The 23,317-nt window shown below is 33.1% G+C and overlaps 2 protein-coding genes across 2 annotated transcripts; both read right to left on the bottom strand.

Annotated features, from left to right (window-relative positions):
* Nucleotides 1–3,842: 3,842 nt before the first annotated feature.
* Nucleotides 3,843–5,975, bottom strand: LOC133301161 (cation/calcium exchanger 1-like). Its single transcript, XM_061500778.1, has one exon. The coding sequence runs from the start codon at nucleotides 5,874–5,876 to the stop codon at nucleotides 4,113–4,115; it is 1,764 nt and encodes a 587-aa protein (XP_061356762.1). The 5' UTR covers nucleotides 5,877–5,975; the 3' UTR covers nucleotides 3,843–4,112.
* Nucleotides 5,976–12,084: 6,109 nt separating this feature from the next.
* LOC133301151 (protein EMSY-LIKE 4-like) lies at nucleotides 12,085–16,161 on the bottom strand. Its single transcript, XM_061500760.1, has 7 exons — nucleotides 16,015–16,161; nucleotides 15,818–15,927; nucleotides 15,522–15,711; nucleotides 13,530–13,754; nucleotides 12,437–12,508; nucleotides 12,278–12,335; nucleotides 12,085–12,141 (listed from the first exon to the last, which is right to left on the bottom strand). The coding sequence occupies exons 1-7, from the start codon at nucleotides 16,159–16,161 to the stop codon at nucleotides 12,092–12,094; spliced, it is 852 nt and encodes a 283-aa protein (XP_061356744.1). The 3' UTR covers nucleotides 12,085–12,091.
* Nucleotides 16,162–23,317: the final 7,156 nt, after the last annotated feature.

Consider the following 23,317-nt stretch of genomic DNA (forward strand, 5'->3'; position numbering starts at 1 on the left):
TTAGACTATAGCAGGCCTTGCATACAATTTAGGATATGCATTAACAACGTACAACGCTATTATTTATCTTTAATGAAATCACCTTTCGTCACAAAAAGGAAATTGACCTCAAATTAAAATGAATTACATGACATGTCCTAAGTGTTAAATATAACATCATTCATGTGCTTGTATTTGATTTTTAACATGACATCAAAACCTGTGTGATCAAGTGCGCATAATTAAGTTGACGCATGTAATAATAGCAAGGAAAATTTGAATAGCATGCGCTGCCCTGCATAGCGGCTTTTATTTTTCAAGGATAGATATTTAGTAGAGATGTCAAAACGGGCCAGCCCGGCCCATTTAGCCCTAGCCCAAGTGGGTTAGGGCCAAAAAGCCAGCAGGGCCAAAAAACTCACAATGATATAGATCCACACAGGTCAAAGCCCTATGGGTTAGGGTCAGCCCGCGGGCCTTCTAAAAAAATAATATGTATTTTTTTTAAAAAAATATTTATAATAAAATGGTGCATAGAAATTATTAGAAAAAATAAAAATAAATAGTTTTTAAAAAATTGTCAATTTTTAAAAAAATTATTGCATAGAAATTTTTTCGTAAAATGTTTTGACAGAAAATGTTTCTGTAAAAAAATTGACAAAAAAAAAAATTCGTCAAAATTCTTTACAGAATCTAAATTCCGTAAAAAAATTTGACGAAAAAATTTCCGTCGAAATTCTTGAAGAAAAAATTTTCGATGAAATTTTTGACGAAAAAAGTTTTTGTTGAAATTTTTGACGAAAAAAATTTACGTCGAAATTTTTGACGAAAAAAGTTTTTGTCAAAATTTTTGACACAAAAATTTCCGTCAAAATTTTTGATGAAAAAAGTTTTTGTCGAAAAAATTTCCGTCAAAATTTTTCACAAAGCACATTTCCGTCAAAAATATTTTTGACAAAATTTTCGAGAAAAAATATTTCTATCAAAATTTTAAACGGAACACATTTTTGTAAAAAACTTTGACGAAAATATTTCTGTAAAAAATTTCAACGAAAAAAATATTTTGTCAAAAATCTTTAAGAAATCTAAATTCCGTCGAAAGTTTCACAGATACATTTCCCTCAAAAATTTTGAAAAAAAATATTTTTGTTGTAATTTTCATTGGGTCACATTTTCATCGAAGATTTTGGACGGAAAATATTCCGTCAAAGATTTTGAAGGAATTCTTTTTTCCGTCAAAACTTTTGATGAAATTTTTTCGTTGTAAATTGGGTTGAATATTGTAGCCCGCGGGCCAACTCCAACCTAACCCTATAATGAGAGGGCTTTAAAAGGATGGGCTTAAAAAGACCCGATTACATAGAGGGCTAAAATTTTATAAGGCTGGCCCTAGAGCTTGATGGGCTGGCTTTAGGGCTTGAGCCCTTTTTGACAGCTCTAATATTTAGTTTATAACCAGATCAGAATTATTAATATTTGTGGTAATGTGGTTTCTATGAGTCATTATTTAGAGAGGAACGAAAATGCTGTGTTCTAAAGCCTTTCCATTAATTATCCATATAATGACCCTGCATTGTCTCTTTAATAGAAAATCAACACGCAGGAAATGGACCACAATGATTTGGACATGAAAGAAATAGAGTGGACCCATTAAGTGATTCATCTTCCAACTAGATAGGAGGCCATCGTTGGAGAATGTAATTGATTCAAGCAACCTATCCCATTTTGTCAATTTTTGCTCCAAGTAATTTAATAATCAAGAACCTCTTTTTTTCTCAAAAAAATTTAAAAAGATAATATAATATTTCAATCATAGGCTAAGATATGAAACAAGTCTCAGCAGGAGCTTAATTATTATGATGTTTCTTATAAATAAAATATTAATAAAAAAACTATTTTAAGGAATTTAACTCAACTTTTGGGTTTGAATCTTTTAATTGAGCTAAACCTTATAAACAATTGTGCAAAAAACTTGAACCATGTATTAAATTTTGGTTTTCTTGGGTTAAATTACAGAGGAACTGATTATAAATAAATTAATGTGGAAGTAATTGATTTTAAACTTCGTTAATTAGTTTGAGCCAATAATCAATTTTGTTGGTTTTATATTAGTTTTACAGTGCTGACTTTTAATTTTGTTTACTAGATAAATAGCTCTTTGGTCAATCCCATCATAATTAACTATTATAATAAAAATAATTTTGGCAAGTAGTGACCCTAAAAGTCTCAAACACGTCTTCAATTGATGTGGTTTGCATTCAAGCCTGATCCTTGAGGTGAAGAATCTCAACCAAACATGTATCAAATGGGCTCACTGTGAATTCATTAGATTCATTATGTGCAAATGTGCAAGTGATTTGCACAAAATGGTGCAAAAATAGCATCGGTTAATTATACTAGTACCTCGCAATTTTTTTCTTTATTCAAATAAAGAAAAATAATTAATTTTTCTAGTAATAAATCGGTTGTTCCGAACCAAAATTAGCATACAATTATTTTATTTTATTTTTCCCTAATACACTATTTTTTAAATATAAACATCATAAAATGTGTTATCAGTATTAAATATATACTAATTATTAAAAAATTATTTATTATATACGCTCCCTCTATTTTGGATATTGAAATAAATTGGGTTATGAAATATATTTTTTCACTCAAAAACTCTTTGTAAGTATAGAAATAAAAAAAAATTCCAAAAAAAATATCCAAAAACAAAAATGGTTATGATGTATGGGATAAATTATATTTATATATTTTTTATTTATAACTTTTTTTATAATGGGAAATATATTTCAAAGTGGGTGTACTTTCCAAATTTATAATATAATTTATAAGAATTTATAAATACAATTCACTCACTATGCATACCTTACAAATGTTTCTATTCATGTCCTTCTCTTCCACAAACAAGGTTTTTAAAATTGAAATCTTAAGTAAAATCGAGAAGGGATTAAAAAATCATAAAATGTAAAATTATAATGTAAAAAAATTGTAAAAAATCATAAAAACATAAAAGTGTTTGGAATATTAGTAAAATCATTTTGGTGAAAAAGAATCATAAAAACGTAAAATCGTAGTGATAAATCGAGATTTTAACAACAATGCCATAACGTGCATTTTTAAAACATTAGTGGCAGCTTTACTGATGTGATATGCTTTTTACTGATAATTGATGATGATAAGACATATGGCAATAAGTTCCAATCAAGAAAGAAAAATGAGCTTGCCTTGCTTGGCCAAAAAAAGGAAAGAGTCATTTTTTGAGAACTAATTTAAGCAAAAAGATGGTATAGATTGTGATACAACATAGCTGTTCTTGTTTGTATCTCATAACCTTCAAGTTTCACAGCTAGTTTGTATTATTGTTAGTTAGGTTGTTACCATTGTGGGATTGATTATCACGTACTCAAAAGCATACATGATTGAATAAAATTTCTGTAGTTAGGCTTGATGGTGTGAAACATGAATAAAATTGTCAATTGTCAATTTTGTTTGTTGAGGGCTTTTCAATTAATATTTACCTCTCTATAAAATTCATATGGTTGGCAAAATGAAAACGGAGAAAGAAAATATGAAAAGGAACAAATATTGAGAAAACATATAATGAATAAGTCTAGATATGTATAGTTTTATTTCGATTCATATATATTTCAGTAGGCACACTTTTTCTGTAAATTAAATTTAAGTTAAAGCACTTAAAGGGTGGATCACATGTTTACTATAAAATGATAAATTTATTTTTTATTTCGCGTGTTATATTTTAATTAGATTGAATTAGTGTAGTACTATTATAGATGATATTTCATTTTTTATACAATTAAAAAAGTAACTACTTACAATTGTAATGTTAATGACTCCAACTAGTAATAAATATATATATAATTAATTGACTTTACAAAGTGGTGGTGCTTACAAATGTACTATTAACATGAGTGAGTTCCATGAGATGGACCACAATGGACCCCGTTTTCCCACAAGAAACTTTTTCTTGAAGAAGTTCCCCTTAGGGACCACTTGTATGCTTCAGTTTCTTGTTGCAACTCCAAAATCATAGTTTGGGCAAGACAATTATTTTTCCCCCAAAACCATGATTTGGAATTTTGCAAACTAAAAACCAAACATGTAAATCTCTAGAATTTCAGAACACCAATAGCCATGGCAATTCTTATAAACAAAAAGCATAGGTATACACTCAATAGTCCTACTCCCAAGAACTTATCCATCCTCATATTCTTCTTAGGCAATATCACAAGGGCCCAAAGTAGTCCTCCCATTAAGAATAGAAGGGTTTCATATAGGGAATGGTCCTTAGGAATGACATAAGGGTATGGATAATCAGACCAAGCTGAGAGAACAAGAGGGACACCCAAACCCATCAAAGTATTAAACATAGGACCTGCATAACAGCCAGATATAGCCATTTGGGCACCATCTGTCCCACCATTCATAGCCATGGCACCATTGGCTATCAAATCCCCAAGAGAGTTACCCCAAGCTAGGACAGTTAACCCAAGGATTGTAGGACTAACACCAATAATATTACCAATTGAAACCAAGAGGGAAACCAGCTCCTCAGCAATTATATAAGTCCATGTTACACTCATTGCAAAACCCCCTGCCAACCAAGGAAACAAGGATTTTTTTGGTGGACTAGAGCTATTGGTAGTCACACATGCCATATTCCCCAAAACTATGCCAATCAAAGAAGCTGTCAAATACATAACTAGACAGTTCCTTGAACCCATGTTCTCCCTCTGTGTATTACAAACTGCTGCCAACATAACTGGTGCTAATGTGACAGATATAACCGCATATGGTTTTGACCACTTCTCTTCATTCACCACTGGTATTGTTAGCCTTCTTGGCAAGGAAAGAGGTAACTCTAGAACTTGTAAAAACTTTCCCAAGTAAAAACAGTCAAATGAATCATTACCAAAACTCTCTGGCTTTTCCTCCTTATCTTCAACAACAACAACCACTTCCTCTGCGAAATTTGGTTTGTCATCATCAACATAGCCCAACAATGGTATGCCAGATTCTAGTAACTCATCTGAAGACACTGAGAACTCCCTTTCTTTCTTTTCCTCTCCATAGATGAAATGTGTAGCAGAGACAACACAGACATAAAGGAAGTAGATAGAAACATAGAAGATTGAACCCAACAAGCTAATTTTACCAATAGAAATGATGATAAAGAGGATGAGCAGAGAGAAGAGGAAGAAAAGGACATCCCTAATGAAACTGGCCTTATCAACTACAACTTGACTTGGGCTAACTAGAATGCTTATAATCCCCAAGACAACACTAGACACAAAAAAAGCCCCTCCCAAGATGCTGTTGAGGCCAAGTGCACCATCACTGGTTCCAGTGAAAGAAACAACACTTGCAAAAAAATCAGGAGCCCCATTTCCAAGAGAAAGCAAGGTTACTCCAGCAATGGTGGGAGAGAGCCTCAAGATGTTGGAAAGACCTTGTAAGGAGTTGCAAAAGTAATTGGAAGCTGTGTCACCCAAAAGATAGAACAACACCACAAGCCATAAGGCAAGAAGAGTTTGTCCCAAAATTGGGGATTGACCAATATTGCAATAGAAGATTTGAAGATAGTTTATGTACCCTTTTGACCTGCAATCAAGATGGGTTTTGACATATAAGCACTTAGAACTACAATCTGAATACTTGTGGAGGTCATTACATCCATCAACACTAATATCACTGAGCAACCTAGCATGGTTGAAGATGGTTGTGAGGGGGGCATTGGACTGGCCATGAAAGTTTGATTTGGATGGATGGTGATAGGCTTTTAGAAGAAAACAAAGAAGGGAGATGAAAGATATGTTGAGGAGAAGAGTGAGTTTTCTGAGTTGAGGCTTGGACTTGGAGATGAAGGTTGCCATATGGATTAAAGAGCAATTTCTTAAGGATATGGTAGTGGGGTGAACATATAAAGTGAGAACTTAGAAGTGATGTTCATAGGGGACAACACTAAAAAGAAGGGGAGTTTGATCAAGAAGACATAATAAATAGGAAATTCAAGAGTTATTGAAGTTCTGGTATTGAAAAATCAAAGAAAGAACAGAGAGAATTTTATAGATGACATTGATTACATACATGTGTGAAATTAGAGTCAAGTATATTCACTTGTGTGGATAGTAAGGGGACCAGCATAGGGAAATGGATGAAGCCAAACTGAACTTATCAATTGAAGTTTGTAGTAACAATGTATTAATGTGCAAGCAGAAAAGGACATTAATTACACAACTTTTTTTTCTTGCATGTTTTGTACTAATTCACTTATCACCTTTTTTTTTCTCTCCTTCTCTCTTTCTCCCTTGCTTTTATTAATTTACATCTAAGGCCCACATTTGGAATGTCCACAAAAAATTAGGCATACGGATAAGGTGAGATAAATGAGAGGAACCTTTAATAGTCAGAGTAGCGATATTTTAAATGGGTCCCTCAGTGATTCCATGTGTCTGTACTACTTGAGTTATTTATTGTGAGTAAATGAGTTAGTTGTTGTAAAACACATGAATTTAAAACAATCTCAATTTTTTAATGCAAATTTGATAATAGTAAGGCTTATAAAGCATTACTAGACATAAATATGGACTCAACAAATCTAACTTCAAGTGATACTAAGTTTTTTATTTTTAGAATTACTTCACCTTAGAATCGAATCTCAATCAAATTATTTTGCCAACAGTTTAATCTATCATTTTCCTCCACCTTCTTTATAACCAGAAAAAAAAAATCAGCTAATTTTTGGAAGAATAAACAAATTTATAAGAATATATTTATATCATTAATTTGAAATAATATCATCTTAACTTCATGATACATATCACACACCCAAATTTTGGTACAAGAGCATAATATTGCAGTTAAAGTGTCCTTTAACTTAATCACCAAAAACAAGTGTCCTTTAACTTCAGTCCTTTTATAAATAACTTTTTTTACGATTTAATATAATAATTAATCTACTAAAACCTTAAAGATATATGTGTCAAGCATTTCCTTAAACCCTAGTTGAAATAAATATATTTACTTATAATCAATATATTTACTTGAAAGAGACCTTACTTGACAGAGCACTTTTAAATCATGTCACAATAATCTCCATAATCAATTGATAAATGTTCTATTTTTATCTATTTAATGAACATAATAAAATTATTTGACATATGTAGAAAGTTTAGAAATCTAATTATTAAAATTAAATATTATTTATCAATTAATTAAAGACGAAGGAGATGATTTATATTAAAGCCTATACATACTCTAAAATTATAAATCACATCCAACAAATGTTTTTTAAGTCCTTAATCAACTTGCTTGTGGCATTTTAAACAAGGAAAAAGTGTTTGTCATTTTAAATGACAGAAAGTTATGTCATTTTAAGATAGATACAGATACAGAAAATTTGAATTTTAAATTAAAAAAAACCACTCACTTTCTCTCTTCCATAATTTTCGTTTTTCTGTGTCTATCTCTCTCCTAAAATGACATAACTTATGTCATTTAAAATGACAAACACCGAACCCTTTAAACAATTCACAAATACTAGTACTTAATTTTATTTTTTTTAACAAACATTTTTATGAGTTGTATGCGTGAAATAGTGTGTATTCGTAACATATAGCTGATTTGATTTTTTTTATTTTTATTTTATTTTTGTATGTCAAGTGATGGAGTCAGGGAGGGGCAATCGCCCCCCTCAAAATCATGGAACATTTATCTTAGATTATATTTAGACTTAAAAAAAATATTATAAACGATTAGGATTGATTTAGTAATAACAGACTGAGTAATCTGCATGAGGTTATGAGTTCAAATTTCAATGTCACCATTATATAAAATAAAAATAAAAATAATATAACATAAATTTGCCCCCTTCATTTTTCTTATTTTTTATGTATGAAGAAAAAATTAAAAAGTTCTTCAAATCCAACTAATTGTAAATTCTGTTTTTCTCATTCCTTCTCACAAAATTTTCAAGTTCCACCATTGATTACTTGATGCATAATTACTACCTGACAATAAGTGTATATCAACATTAGTGGGAATAGTTACATTTGGTGAAATTATGACGCATGACAATAATGTCATTTATCTCATTTATCTTATCATTTTTAAATTTCAATCTCATTTAATTTTTGAAAAGACGATATGATAGATATGCTGTTGTTGTCAAACGTGTATGCTTGTGCGCATGAGGGCCGACAAACATTAATATTACTAGCTTCGATGAGAAGCATGAATGTGGGAAAAGCAATTTTAGTAAAAGTGAAATTATACAATAAAGTACGACAACTCATTGTAAATAAGAGGTAACAATGAAGCTTCCAATGTTCATAAACAAACAAATCAATTTATGCTTTTGGCTCCGTTTTCGTTGTCTTCATTAGAAAGGCATAAATGTCATATATACTTTAACTAAAGGGTCATGCAAGGGATGCAAGAGGCAAGGAGATCGAGTTTGTAGCCTTGCAAACTTGCAATCAGACATAATTGAGGTCCACAACTCCCTACAACTTTTTTCAATTCATAAGTAAAATCTCGGCCTATTAATCGTAGTAATTTTGCCGGATTAATCAAATAATCTATATGATACTTAATAGTTGTCAAATTTTATCACATCAATATTTAAATTTTTCCCTGATTTTTTCCTCTTATAACCTTATTATCCAATAAAATAGTAATAATTAAGACCAAAAAAATGATAAAATGAAACAAAAATTATATTATTTTAAGGTAAGGAATTGAGGAATAAATCTTTAGTGCATCAGAATGCACCGGAGATTCAATCTAGAGTAAATACCATTTTTGGTCCCTAACAAAAAGCACAATCCCCAATTTAGTTCCTTACAAAAATAAATTAGTCAGTTAGTCCCTAACAAATTCAAGGTGGACCCATTTTAGTCATTTTGAGGGACTAATATGGGTCTTTTTTGAATTTGTGAGGATCACGATTTCAACTAAATGAGTCCACTTTGAATTTGTTAGGGACTAACTAACTAATTTATTTTTGTAAGGGACTAAAGTGGAGATCGTGTTTTTTGTTAATGACTAAAAAAGATATTTACTCTTCAATCTATTTGTCCAATTATTTTGTGACACGTGAACAAAAAACATCATATTATCTACTGTTTACTTTTTTTAGATGATGTGAGATTCTTTTGTTCACGTATCACAAAATGAATAAGCAGATGTACTAAAGATTAATTGGAGATTGAGATAAGATAAGGAGGGGGAAAAAAGTAATTCCCACTGTCACACTCTATTTGTGAACTCACATCAAGTTTCCCATCTTGGAGAACCTATAATAAGTTTTATCAAGGAAATTTCCCAAGAACAGCATTGAATATGTTACTTGTTCGTGCCCACCTCAAGTTTCCCATCTTGGATATGCCTCTAATAAATTTAGCAAAGGAAACTTCCTAAGAACGTATAATAAGGTCAGCATTGATTACGTTATTCGATCGGTCATGGGATTCAAAACAATTTATACTCCTGTTTTGAATCATCGAACGTTTTGTCATTTATGTGGCATTGTTATTGTTGTTTCAGTTGCACAGAGGAACCAAAAAAGAGAGGATGATGTCTTTTGCACAACCACATCGTTGGGATGCCATTAATATTTTATACTCTATTCTTCTCATCACAGCCACACAATTTTTATCCTCTTGAACTCATCTACCAATGAATAATTCACCAAGGTTTCACTAGGGAGGAGTATGAATTTTTGTTTTTTATTCAACATTTATAACTTTTTAAACATGCAATTTGTTTTAGACTGATCCATATCCTAACAATCTTATCAATAATAAGATTGGATAAGGATATCACAACTATATAATCTGGAGTGGATCAAGAGATAAAATTCCTAACCTCGTTAACCAAAGTAAAATTCATATTCACTAGGAGATCTTAAAGACCCAAACCCACAAGGTAATCTTTATAAATAAGAGTTAAAAGATTTGAGGTACACACTTCTTAAACCTATTTAGTATTAGCTCCAACACTTTGCACACACACATTGATTATTCACTTATTGTTTGTGCACAGTGATTGAAATATTGGTTCTATATCAATTAGATATCTCTTTTGTAGATATCTCTAAGCACGTACCTATACAATAATATTTACGATCTATACATACCAAACACAATTTGTTTTGGTTTTCATTGTCTCGAGGAACATGAACTATTGAACCACATAATGAGTCCCACGAGCTTTTGAAGAAATGTGTCTTATTCATTTTTCTAAAATCCTACTTATTGCTCTTGCTCAGCCATCACCTACTAATCCATACACACCGTTGTTAATCCACATATTCTACAATATTAATCATGATTTTTGTTGGATTGAGAAAGAACAATTCAAAGTTAAAAGTATAAATCAAGTAGTGTTATGATATCTATGATGAAAAAAAGTAACAAATTAGCTAGGATTTGTGCACGTAAGCCTTCGACGTAGAGATTCATCAGTGTCTTATACGGCTAAACCAAAGCTGATTTTCTCGAATGACTACATTAAGCTATCTTGAGGCATGACGGGTGAAAGTTTCATTGGATTTTGGCAAAGATTCTTATCATAATGCAAATTGCATATTTCTAAAAAGTTTTGGCTTATTGCCAAAACGTGTCAATTTACGTGGCTAATAATAATTGAAATTTTTTTTGGAGCTTCTTCACAACGATGAATGTAGAGAAGCTCATAATTACTGGGGCTGTTTGAATTGTGTTTTTAAAAACATTTTTTGATTTTCAGAAAAACAAAAAAACCTACTTGATAAAATTTTGTAAAAATAATTTTAAAAATTATAACTGTTTTTTAATTTTTAAAATTAAATTTAAAGAACATACTTGAATTATTATTATTTTGTGTTTTGTTTTTAAACTTTCAAAATAAAAAAAAATACCAAAAACGCTTATTTTATTAACTATTCAACAAAAAACATTTAACACAATCAAACACCTAAGATCTGTTTGAAATCTATTTGGAAAAACAGTTTTTTTGATTTTCAGAGAGAAAAAACATGTTTTGTAAAAAAAAAAATGATAATTAAAATTATAACTTTTTTATTTATTTTTAGAATCAAATTTAAAAAATATATTTTTATTTTTTATTTTTTTGTATTTTGACTTTAACTTTCAAAACACAAAAAATATAAAAAACAGGTATTTCATTAACTATTCTATAAAACAGTTTTAAAAATAAAAAATCAAAACACAATCAGACACCCACAGTGCCTGTTTTATAATCTCATGTTATTTATTATGTATACAATTTGACCATTTGATGAATTTTATTCTAAAAATAAAATTTAATAGCTTGATAGCCCAGTTCTTTGACTAGTTTCCATTTAAATATACCAATTGGGTATCAATTGGGAGATATTATCATTTGGGGTTTTTCAGTACCGCGTAGGGTACCAGCGACTCTAAATAACACCCCCAGTTTTCCGCGGCACTCATATAAATTTTTATTTTTTTGCCTGAGCCTCCTACCTCCCACGGCATCCCTTGTACTTTTAAAAGCTGCTTTAAAATAGGTGGAGTAACCTAAGGAGTCGTAGGAAATGAAAGGCTATATGGAATTGTACTATGTTAGCTGCAATTCGGGGTATTTAGATGGAGCCTAATGCCAATATTTATCAAGAAATCTTTGCCTCTTATATTGAATAGGGTGGATTTAATTAAGGGTTTATCATCTATCATTTAACATGACCACAAAAAATTTCCTACACACATAATATTTTGTGAGACCCGCAGCAAAAAAAAATAAAAAACAACTTCGGCATGCAAAACGAATCTCTATAACATAACACAATCACTTTTCCTACAACATAACTCTTATAAAACCTTTTAATTAATATCAAACAGATTTAATTATCTCGGTTGTGAGGTTGAAGCAGTGGTAAAGGACAGATTTAATTATCTGTTAGAAAACAAAAAGGACAGAACGTTCATCTCATGAACCACTTGAAAAATCAAAAACAAGAACAGAAATACCTTGAAGGAAAACATGAATCTAGTGAAGACATCTAACAGATTTCTATAGTTCTGTTGTTTTCACTCACTTCCCATCTTGCATCTTAGAGATGTACTTACTGTATGAATTCCAAAAGTGACATGTTTGTGTGGTAATTGACTTTCTCTGCATCAAAGCGAAATGAATGAGGTGTTGAAAAATTGGGATAGGTACCGGAAGTCATTAGTCATTACACATGAAGAGATAAAAAGGTGCAATGACAGTGAGAAAACCAAGAAGAATATTAGGAAAATATCCTTACCCCTCTCTATCACCTCAGCCAGTTTACCAAGTGCTTCAAGTATAGCTCTTTCTTGCTCCTGGAACAAATTATATATATTCATATAATACATTGTTTGTCCGAATTGTCTGAATACAAATATTTAAGGTAACTCAACGCATCTCAAAAGGCAGGAGTTACCCCAAGAGTCCATTTAGCTCTCTCAATATCAACTGGGTCAGGTTTCTCTCTGCTGAAAAGCATCTTCTCAACCTTCCAAATATAAGGAATTAAAAAATTGCAATCAGAACCACCATCGAATGCCAGAAACTAGAGTATATGTTAAGTAACTGCTAAATGCATAATGAATTAACCATGAAACAAATATATGGAACAGGCAAAAAGGAAACCATTTATGATATATAACTTAGTCCATTAAGAAATGATAATTAATATGAAGTATCAATAATTTAATAAATCTTCATTCTGCAAAATGAGACCTCTTAATTTCCACGCTTTTGATATTTCATCTTTCCAGGTGACAGCAGAATCATATCCCAAATAAAATAAAATGTAACTGTCCTAGCTTACAACATATTTCATTCCGAAACCTGTCCACTAACGGCAGAGCCAAGGGGGGCTAGGGTAGGCAGTGACCCCCCTAAGCTCAAATAATTTTTTTGTAAACTCTGCATTATGAACGATTAAAGAAGTAAGTTTTGGAACAGTGACCATTTTGTCACGCTTGCCAAAAAAATTTATCAAACTGCCACGCCAACAGTAAATTTTGCCAAAATGCCACGCGGCATATTTCGCTATACTGTGTAGCTTTCGCTACACAGTGTAGCGAAATATGCCATGTCAGACTGCACATTCAGCAAAAATAACACGTGTCAAGTAAGCAGAAATTCGCTACACTGTGTAGCGAATTACTTGCAAATATATTTCGCTACACAGTGTAGCGAAATATGTCGCGTGACATTTTGGCAAAATTTAATAGTCACTCTTCCGTAAGTTTTGAAGGATTGCCCCCTTCTTAGAAAATGTCAGTCTCCGCCACTGCATCCACATACTGATAAAGTTATCAAGGTACAGAGTGTTTAACATGATAGACAAGTCAATGATCATCAACATTTAAACACGGCTTTAAACATTACAAATATTCTAATTTTCTCTTCATATCTACAAGTTCCATGAATTGCCTGTTTTATTTAACTGATCATTTATTTTCAGGTGGAAATGAAAGTAACATAAAACCAATCAAAAATAGATATGAAATAAGGATTTTTCTTACATCATGGATAACCCTATCTGTAGCACGGATCTCAATTAAATCAGATCTGTTCTTTAACTTGACACACTCAGATCTGTTAAAGTCCTTCTTCAATTGATATTTTCCTTTCAGCACTTTCTCTCTTCCAATAGGCGGTAACTGAGCATTATAATTGAACGTGTTCATAGATTTCTCCACATTCCCATGGGCAAATTCAGCAGTCAACGGATCATCATTAAATTTTGGCTGACAGAAAAAACACAATAATAAGCCCAAGGCTCAACTATTTTTATCATGTAGTCACACATGATTATAGATATCTACTCACACTGTGTATCAGTAGATAGAAGACAGGCTGGTACAGATCTTGAGAAATGTTCATCCAAGAAAAAAAGAAAATCGAAAACATGTTATTATAATAAGAGAAACAGTACATTTTTTGCCTTGTTAAACAGTGTGCATACACTTCTGTACGGAAAAACATTCATAAACACAAAACAAATATGCATCTAATTATCTGAATCATAACCTAAATCCATCCTTCCACCTAAACTCATTGTTTACTATACAAGTCCCTCTAAATTTTGAGGATAATTCTACAAGCCTTTTTGAGAGGAACGGCTATGCTACCATGAAAGTGGTTAAAACTCAAAACACTAACACTATTCAAAATTGTTGAAGTTACCAATAGATGAAATTATTTAGAAATCTCTTCCATAGTCAGCAGCATGGCAATCAGTCATTGAAATAAGTGGTCTAGATTGTTGGAGAACTTATTTTATAAAATTAATTTTTAAAATTGAATGTGGAAGAATAGTTTTTCGTTAAAAAAAATTGGGACAAGGAGAAAAAATTTCAAAGAGAATGGAGGACTCCTTAACCAAAACTGAAAACAACAACGAAAAAAGAAGAGAAAAAAAATAATGGAGCAAGGTTGCCAAATCCCTCAACATATCTACCAGGGAAACCCCATAAAAAAGGTCATCTTCTTTTCACCAAATAGAAGCCAAATCCCTAATTTTGTCCTAGATCAAGTATCCTACCACAGAAAAAAAAACCACTCCCCGTTAAACTTGACTAGCGAGTGTGGGATGGAGGTAATCCTTGTACATAGCCTTACCCTTGTATAATTGCAAAGAGGCTGTTTCCTGGATTCGAACCCATGACCTTTCAGTCATGAAGGAGCAGCTTTACCACTGTTCCGGTTCGCCCCCTTTATCCTACCACAAAAACCTAAAAAAAAATAATAATAATTGCCCAAACCAAATGCACAAAAATTAAGCATAGGTTTCACATTGCGACAAAAAAAATTCCTCTTTACTTCTACCAAGGCCATGAAAGCTAATCATCAAGAATTGGTCCAAAGACCTAGGATACCCTGACAATCACCAAAAATGCCAGATAAAGAATTCCATAAAGAAACAACAGCAAAATAGTGTAAGAAAAGGTGTGGAACTGGTTCTGAGCAAGCACCACATGTTACACATATATAAGGGGAACAAGCCTTACGCAGCCTACGAACCTACAACATGTCATTAGCATTAATTCTATTAAGTACCACAGTCCAAATAAAAGACTTGACAGTTGACCTAAGAGGGTGCTTTGGATAAAGGGATTTATCAAGAAGAAAAAACTCCTCGGAAGGTCAACGGACCAAATACTTTTGCCATGGCAAATGAAAACTGATTGCATAAGAATTGGTCTTAGAAATGTAAAACATCTTTGGATCTTGTTAGATAAAATTGCTTTTCAAGTGGCAAATTACCATAAATGTATTTACGAAGTTAACTGTAATTTCATTATAAAGAAATTCATGTAAATATGTTGTATTAGGAAATATGAGACTTGATTTTGCAAAGAACAAGTAGAAGTCTTTCACTTTTACTTCAAGGCACTAATTTGGCCTCAAGTGTGATTCTGGAGTGTCCAGAATCTAAACCAAACAGGCTCCAAATGCAGCGGGAATGGAAGATAAACAATTTTCTCATTTGTATTGGGCTGGATTTTACTCACAGGCATTGAAGAAGGGATAGGAATAGAAATCAGAGAAGCTTGGCTACTTGACATGTTCTTCAGAGGATAAACTGCAGCAGAGGGTGGTGTTTCCAATCTTATCTTTGAATTTCCCGTTGAAGCGGAAGCACAACCAGGAGTATTAGTTTTAATATAACCCTGAGCATGAGATGGCAGTCTCCTCTGCTCCCTGCATCATAAAATGGTCAAAGCAGTAAAGATTCTGCATTCTGTATTATCATAACAATCAAAACAATTGTGCATCAGAACATGAACAGAAAAATAGATGCAGACACCTTATCCATTTAATTGACTCATCTGAATTGATTTTCATCAGGATTTCTCCATGTTCAACATCTGTAACATTTAGTTCACTTCGCAGATCGGTCATAAGCCCCTCTTTTCGCTGCAGCCACAAACAAATTTTCAGCAGATACCTTACTAACTTGATCACACTCACATAGAATGGTTATAATTTAAAATAAATATTTACCCAAGTGAGAAGATCAGATTGAGCAATGAAAGCCTTCACAATAGAACTGTAAGCCTCAGTTTCCAGACAGTGAATATGATGCTTCAAGTCCATTACATCCCTCATCCCACGAGGTTCTGCAGTCAATGCAATTAAGAGACCGGTCATCTATCTACGTTTTACATTAACGCCCAGGGATCTACATGATATAACTTCACATAATGCATTAAACCTTTACTTGCATTGAGAAAACCAAAAGAAATAAGATTAATTACTCAAAAAAAAAAATGAGATTAAACAGTAATTAGAACTTGGAAAGGTCATAATTTCTCATTTTCCTTAGTGACCAACCAAATTGTAGAAGAGGCTATTGACATAACATGGGCAGCCATGAGCCATGCACAACAAAAACACAATAAATTGCATAAAAGTAATGGAATTTAAGGTCAACTACGTGAATATGTTTAAATTTGGTGAAGCATGATGCTATAAGAATCCTAACCATAAATATCTCATGATATCAAACGTTATAGTGTACAAAAAAAAAAAAAAAGGCAAACCCCATTACACAAGACTCCCAGATTCTGCGAGGATAAGAGTGAGGGTCAATTGTACTAAGTGAGTCTCACCCTTACATTTTTGCAAAGAGGTTGTTTCTCCATACTCGAACTTGTGACCATCCGGTCAAAAAAGAGCAACCTCACCGCTGCTCACCCTCAAATGTTAAAGTGTACAAAGAAAAATAAATACATCACAAAACAAAATAAATAAGAGAAGAAAGACACCATAATATCATGTCATATTATACCAAAGAGCAGCTACATATTATGGAAAGAACATCATTTGAGGGTATCAAATGCCTACACATACCTCTATTTCAAGGTCACAATCCAAGCTTCATTAGACATATATGGAGACAACCAAATGAGCAAGCACATTTTATTATTTTAAAGTTTAAACTACAAAGCTGTTACTTATGTATGGAGACTGTTAACCATGACCCATATGATTATGATCCAATTTCTAAAATAAAAATAGATAAGATATAAAGCATGGAGAATAATTGGAAGGGTCCAGTAGGGCACAATAGAAAAAGACAGTTAATCCTGCGATGAAGTGATGAACGGGTCCTTTTTCCAATAAACAACACCAACAACAACATACACAGGTCCTTTAATAATTATTTTAAAAAAAAGACTTAGTTTCCCCTTTCCAGAGGCAAATGCTAGAGCAGAGAAATAATTATAAAAAAATTTCAAAGAGCTGACCAAAAGGGTCAAACATATGTCACCAAGAATCTAGGCAGCACACAAGTACTGTCGGCCACTGTGAATCTCATACCCATGACCATGATCACACTTTACTTCTAAACAAATTTATTTATTTATCAACTTTCATAAAATAAACAATTAGGACACATCAAACAAGTCAAACAAGCAGCTAATGCCACAACACAAATGCCCAGTTCCAATGCTAAAGAAAAAAAAAAAAAAAAAACTCTTTTGGGTTCTTCTGAAGTTTGCATTTTACTTTGTGGGGTCCCACGCAAATTTTATTTTATTTTTTCTCGATAGCCAAACAGAAAATGCAAGAAAGTGAAAGAAAATGATGGATGAAATAAAAGTTAGAAATGAAAAAAAAAAAAAAAAAAAAAAAAAGTTCCCTGAAAGTTACCAATGGAGCGGTGCTTAGTGTCGCGGGTGTAGTCCATCACTCACAGTCACAGCCTCTGCCACTGCCTTTTCCCGGTGCTGACGATCAGGGGTGTAAATAAGTTACGCAGCTTTGACTTAAATAGCTTGGCCACGTGTAAAAAAGTTGTCTTTGAACTCTGGTATTTTAGTTTGTGTAAGTCTCAAATTATGAGTGTGGTCTAATCTATATTTAAAAAATAAAAGTCTTGGTCTTGGCCTATTGACTTGCCTATAAAACATTCAACAATTAAAAGAATAACTAAAATAATATTATTTTATTATTCAAAATTATTAAAATAATAATTTTATTTATTTTATTTAAAATAAAAAATATAATATAAGCCGGCCTGTAGGCTTATAGGCTCTATATGTACAAAAAAACCTATGGTCTATTTTCTAAATAGATTTTTTTAAAAGTCTAGGCATGTTATATTTTACTATTTGTAATAGGTCAAATCTAATTTAATATAAACTAAGTCATAGGTCCTTGTACACCGACCTAACTCATTTACACTCGTACTAACGAGAGCTGGGGTACCCCTTAAATCATAAACCAACAATTTTTTGGAACTTCCATGGTGGAAGTAAAACTGGTCTCAAAAAAAAAAAAAATACTGGTCATAAAAGAATAGTATGTCATTCTTAATTTTTTTTATTAAATAACTCTTTTAAATTTATAGAATAATTTTTTTGTCATATATTATTTTAGTGATAAAATTGTTTTAAGGATTAATGTGGCAAAATGTATGTTTCCTCTAGGTACTAAACTTGGAAGAACCTATCCAACACCAAGTGTTACATACGATTTAGGGTCGGTTTGGATGGTTTTTTTTTTTCAAAAGTTATTTTTTTTTTATAAAAAAAAAAGGACTTCTCACCTTAAATTCGTTTAGATATCTGCTTTTAAAAAAAGAGAAGTCATAAAAAAAGCTAAAAATTAACTTTTTTTATAAGCTAAAAATTTTAACTTATAAATAAAGTAGAAGTCAAAAGCCAAATATTTTTTCAAAAATAAATATTTTTATAAAAATATAAATAGCTTTAACTTTTGTAAAAAAATATTTCTAAAATAAGAAATAGATAAAAGCAACTTTTTTTAGAAGCCCAAACAAACGAGCTCTGTATCATTTTATTGGGCATTGAACTAGCCTTTTCATGAAAACAAAAAATTTAACTTAACATGTAAGATAATTTATATACTTACATAGTTACATTGCATAAAAACTTGAAATAGATGTATAAAGTTAAGAGAAAAATGTAATTTTGTGCTATTTTAAGTGAAATAATGGTGTTTTAGTATATATTTGTTGGGTTTTTATATTTTTTTCTTCATAATATTCTTCTTTTTCTCTCCTTCTAATTTCATGGAGGGGAGAGAATATAAAAGTCAACAAATATATATTGAAAATATGACAATTTCACTTAAAATGAGACAAAGTTATTTAATTTAAAGTGATAAAATATCTTTTCCTAAATGTAAATATTTTAATGTTAAAATAAGTATAACTTTGTCTTTGATAAAATTATTAAAAAAATTTATATAATAACTATATTATTAATTACATTAGTATAACCTTGCGGACAAGCGACATTGGCCCTCTTGACCTTACTCGAGTTGCAGAAATTCTCGATATCCCGACACTGCTGCACCAGTGTCCCGAAGTCTCTAGAAGCAGAACCAGCAAGGTAACCAGCAATATCCTCACTAAGTCCCCTGCGGAACTTAGCAGCCAAGAAGATCGGAGTAGGTTTCTCCATCCGAAAGTGTGCAAATTTCATCAGCTCATTGAACTTGGCCAGGTACTCGTCAACAGACAACGAGCCCTGAACCAACCTGTCGAACTCCCCCTACTTCATCTCCTGTGCATCATAAGGGAAGTACCAACCTAGAAAACAGTCCTCAAAGAATGGCCAAGTCATCACATGACCCTGCATCTCAAAAGCATGAGAGGTGTTCGTCCACCATTCATGGGCGTCACCCTCTAGCATATAGGTCGCGAACATCAACTTATGCGGATCTGAACACTGCATGACCCGAAAGATCTTGTCCAACGCCTGTAGCCATCTCGCCGCAGCAATATGATCATAAGACCCATCAAAGGAAGGTGGCTTATGCTTAGGGAAAGCATTAAGCCGGCGATCAATCACATCACGGTCTTCCGCAGGCCCCACATAGGGTTCCATCACCCCAGTAGCATGACCAGTGCCCTCAACATGGCTCTGGTTGTCGTCCTGCAGACTAGGTGGAGGCGGCGGCGGTGGGAACTGACCAACAGCAGGATCAGTTCTCATCTCCTCCAACATGACCCTCATCATGGTCATGTTTGCCAAACGGTTTGCCTCGAGAGCATCCTCTGTGGCCTTCCGGTTCGCTTTCCTAACAACGTCCATCATTGCCACGTTGGCCAATCTAGCGGCCTCCTGCATCTCAGCTAATGCAGTCAGGATCGGGTCGAGTTGACCCTCAACAGTCTCGCGGGTTCTCCTGGGTATTACCATGACTCTGCACAAGTTACACAAATTATGAGTTGATCAGGCCCACGCAATGTGATCACAAATGCATTATCATAATAAAACCCAACGGAGCAAACACACAAGACAGACACAACCAAAAATCTTCGTTATTGCATTACATACAGGCTTTTTCCCTAGAAAGTGCTCTGATACCGTAAAATGTAATACCCCGTGTATACTCGGTTTGTTAACATGTCATCGTATTAAGCCACGCTTAAAAAAAATGCGGAATATCTTTTTCTGTTCAATTATGACGTCATTAATCTTAGCCAAGTTGATTACTTAATCCATTTCATAAAAATATCGTCTGTATGTAATTGCAAAGGATAACTAACTGAAATACCTCATAGAATAATAGTGAGTATCTAAAGTCACAGATCTACGACACATAGTCCGGACATAATCCTGATACATTATTACAACTCATAACTAAAAAACAAGACATAGTCAACAATGTGGCATGGACAAATTCCATGCTCACCAAATAAGGCAACAAAGCCCAACAGCAGTCTCAACAGCAACAACATAATAATAACTGAAACTAAAAGTATAAAAGCAACAGGCATATCCAGCATCCAACATGTCAGCAATTAACAGCAATATCTAACTCAGCTCTGGCCTCCTGCCACTAAAGGTCTAAACCCTTGGGTTACCTGAACCTGAAATAAGCGTCCCCAAACCTGGGGTGAGATCTCTAAACAAGAAACCTCAGCAAAACAAGGGGTCCTCAAGGATCTTCCACCCCAAGCTCACTTACATGTGCAATATAAGTTCAAAAGCAGTAATTCCAATATAAGTTCCAAAACTATGCAGTGCAACAGATATTCATGTCATGTGTGTGATGCTCTCCGGCAAGTATACCGATCGCACAAGTAATATAGAAAGTAAGTAGAGTATCGTCTCCACAGGGATTGTAAACCAAGTACTACAATAACCATTCCCCATAAGTTGGAAAACTCGGTTTGTTGTTTGGAAAATTGCGAATTGATTTTGAGTAACAATAAGAAATAAAAGTAAAGACTTGTTTTTGAATTTTTATTTAAGAGAAATAAAAAAATAACAATGAGAATTGATTTTAAAAATATGAGAAAAACATTGTAGCTAGAACGCACTCACCTTATGATCCCCACTTCTTACTTTGGATTGATTCACAATATTTATTCATATAATTACTCGGATAAATTATTATCTAAGAATATTTATTAGTTAACCCTCAATTCCTTGCAAGGTTAACCCTTTAATCCCCAATTGGAACCCCAATTCCTTGCAATGTTCCTCATGGTATTAAGCAATGAACGCAATAATTTAAGCATCCGCAATTAAATACACATCTATTCCTAGCATGCATACCAATTGTTGTCCTACCCCCTTTCAAGATCAAAACCTCAATATTCCTATATAGGGTTCTAACCCTCAAACTATTTTCAACTATCAGATTGATCAGTTCTAATAAAGAAAATAGAAAATACGCAAAAGGTAGAGACAAAGATAATTATATAAATGAATAAAACTAAATCTATCCATCGTAACAAGGGTTCACATAGGGCTCGTGACCCTAACTACAATAAAGATAACTAGCCAAGCATAATCATGGCTAAAAATAATCCAATATTCAAAAGCATAAAATTAAGGAGAAAAGAGAAGAAGAACTTGATCCCAGGAATCCCCTCAGAGCTCTGCCGTCGTCTCTCTTCAGAAGAATAGGTCTTCATCCCTAATTCTGTCAAAAGGATCCTATTTATAATCCTCTTTTCCTTTTTCCAAAAATACCCCCAGAACAGCACGATATAATTTCCCGCAAACCGGCGCTAGCTGGCGCCAATGTGGTGCTACTTCGCGCCGCGCTTCTGTGCCAAATTACAAAGTCGGAACCGAGTCTTCATAACATGGCGCTAGTTGGCGCCATCCTCCTTTGCTTTGGGCGCCTAATGGCGCCATTCTCCTTTGTTTTGGGCCCCTAATGGCGCCATTCTCCTTTGCTTTGGGCGCTGGACAACTTCATGGCGCCACTTAGCATGAGTTTGGCGCTAAGTGGCGCCAAGTCACTGCCATTTATACCATGCAACACGATGCAACATGGAACTTTCCTCTGTGTAGAGTCGCGTCAACAGGCTTTTTATCATTTGTAATTTTCCCGTGTTTTACTTGTAAAAACACAATTAATAGGTGAGAAATATTATTGAAAAGAAAGATCAATATTGTTTGCCTCCACCGTCGGCCTGATTATACTTGAATTTGGCCTATTGAACACCGGAGTCAGAATGGTGTCCAACAATCTTGGAGGTGGGTTGTTTGCATTGTTGTTACCCGCCATTTCTTGTATTGGTTGTACAGGTACGTTCTTGAATTCTTCCCAAATTATATGCTTGGCAACTTTCCGCAGTCTCCTCTCAGTCCTTGAAATTTCTGGATCAAATACAAAGTCTGTAGGAGGAAGTCTACCTCGCATAAAACTCAGAAAAATATGTTAGTAGCACCTGCAAACACAAAATAAGATAGAGCAGAATAAAAAAATCCAATCTCAAAGATCAACGGTTATTTGTAATATTGGAATTAGCAATCCCCGACAACGGCGCCAAAAACTTGATGTTCTCCAGCAAGTATACCGATCGCACAAGTAATATAGAAAGTAAGTAGAGTATCGTCTCCTCAGAGATTGTAAACCAAGTACTACAATAATCAGTCCCCTTAAGTTGGAAAACTCGATTTGTTGTTTGGAAAATTGCGAATTGATTTTGAGTAACAATAAGAAATAAAAGTAAAGACTTGTTTTTGAATTTTTATTTAAGAGAAATAAAATAATAACAATGAGAATTGATTTTAAAAATATGAGAAAAACATTGTAGCTAGAGCGCACTCACCTTATGATCCCCACTTCGTACTTTAGATTGATTCACAATATTTATTCATATAATTACTCGGATAAATTATTATCTAAGAATATTTATTAGTTAACCCTCAATTCCTTGCAAGGTTAACCCTTTAATCCCAATTGGAACCCCAATTCCTTGCAATGTTCCTCATGGTATTAAGCAATGAACGCAATAATTTAAGCATTCGTAATTAAATACACATCTATTCCTAGCATGCATACCAATTGTTGTCCTACCCCCTTT

This window comes from Gastrolobium bilobum, unplaced genomic scaffold, assembly GCF_033153095.1.
Source record: "Gastrolobium bilobum isolate Gb01-03AN ecotype WA unplaced genomic scaffold, APGP_CSIRO_Gbil_v1 utg1816, whole genome shotgun sequence".
Lineage (NCBI taxonomy): Eukaryota > Viridiplantae > Streptophyta > Magnoliopsida > Fabales > Fabaceae > Gastrolobium > Gastrolobium bilobum.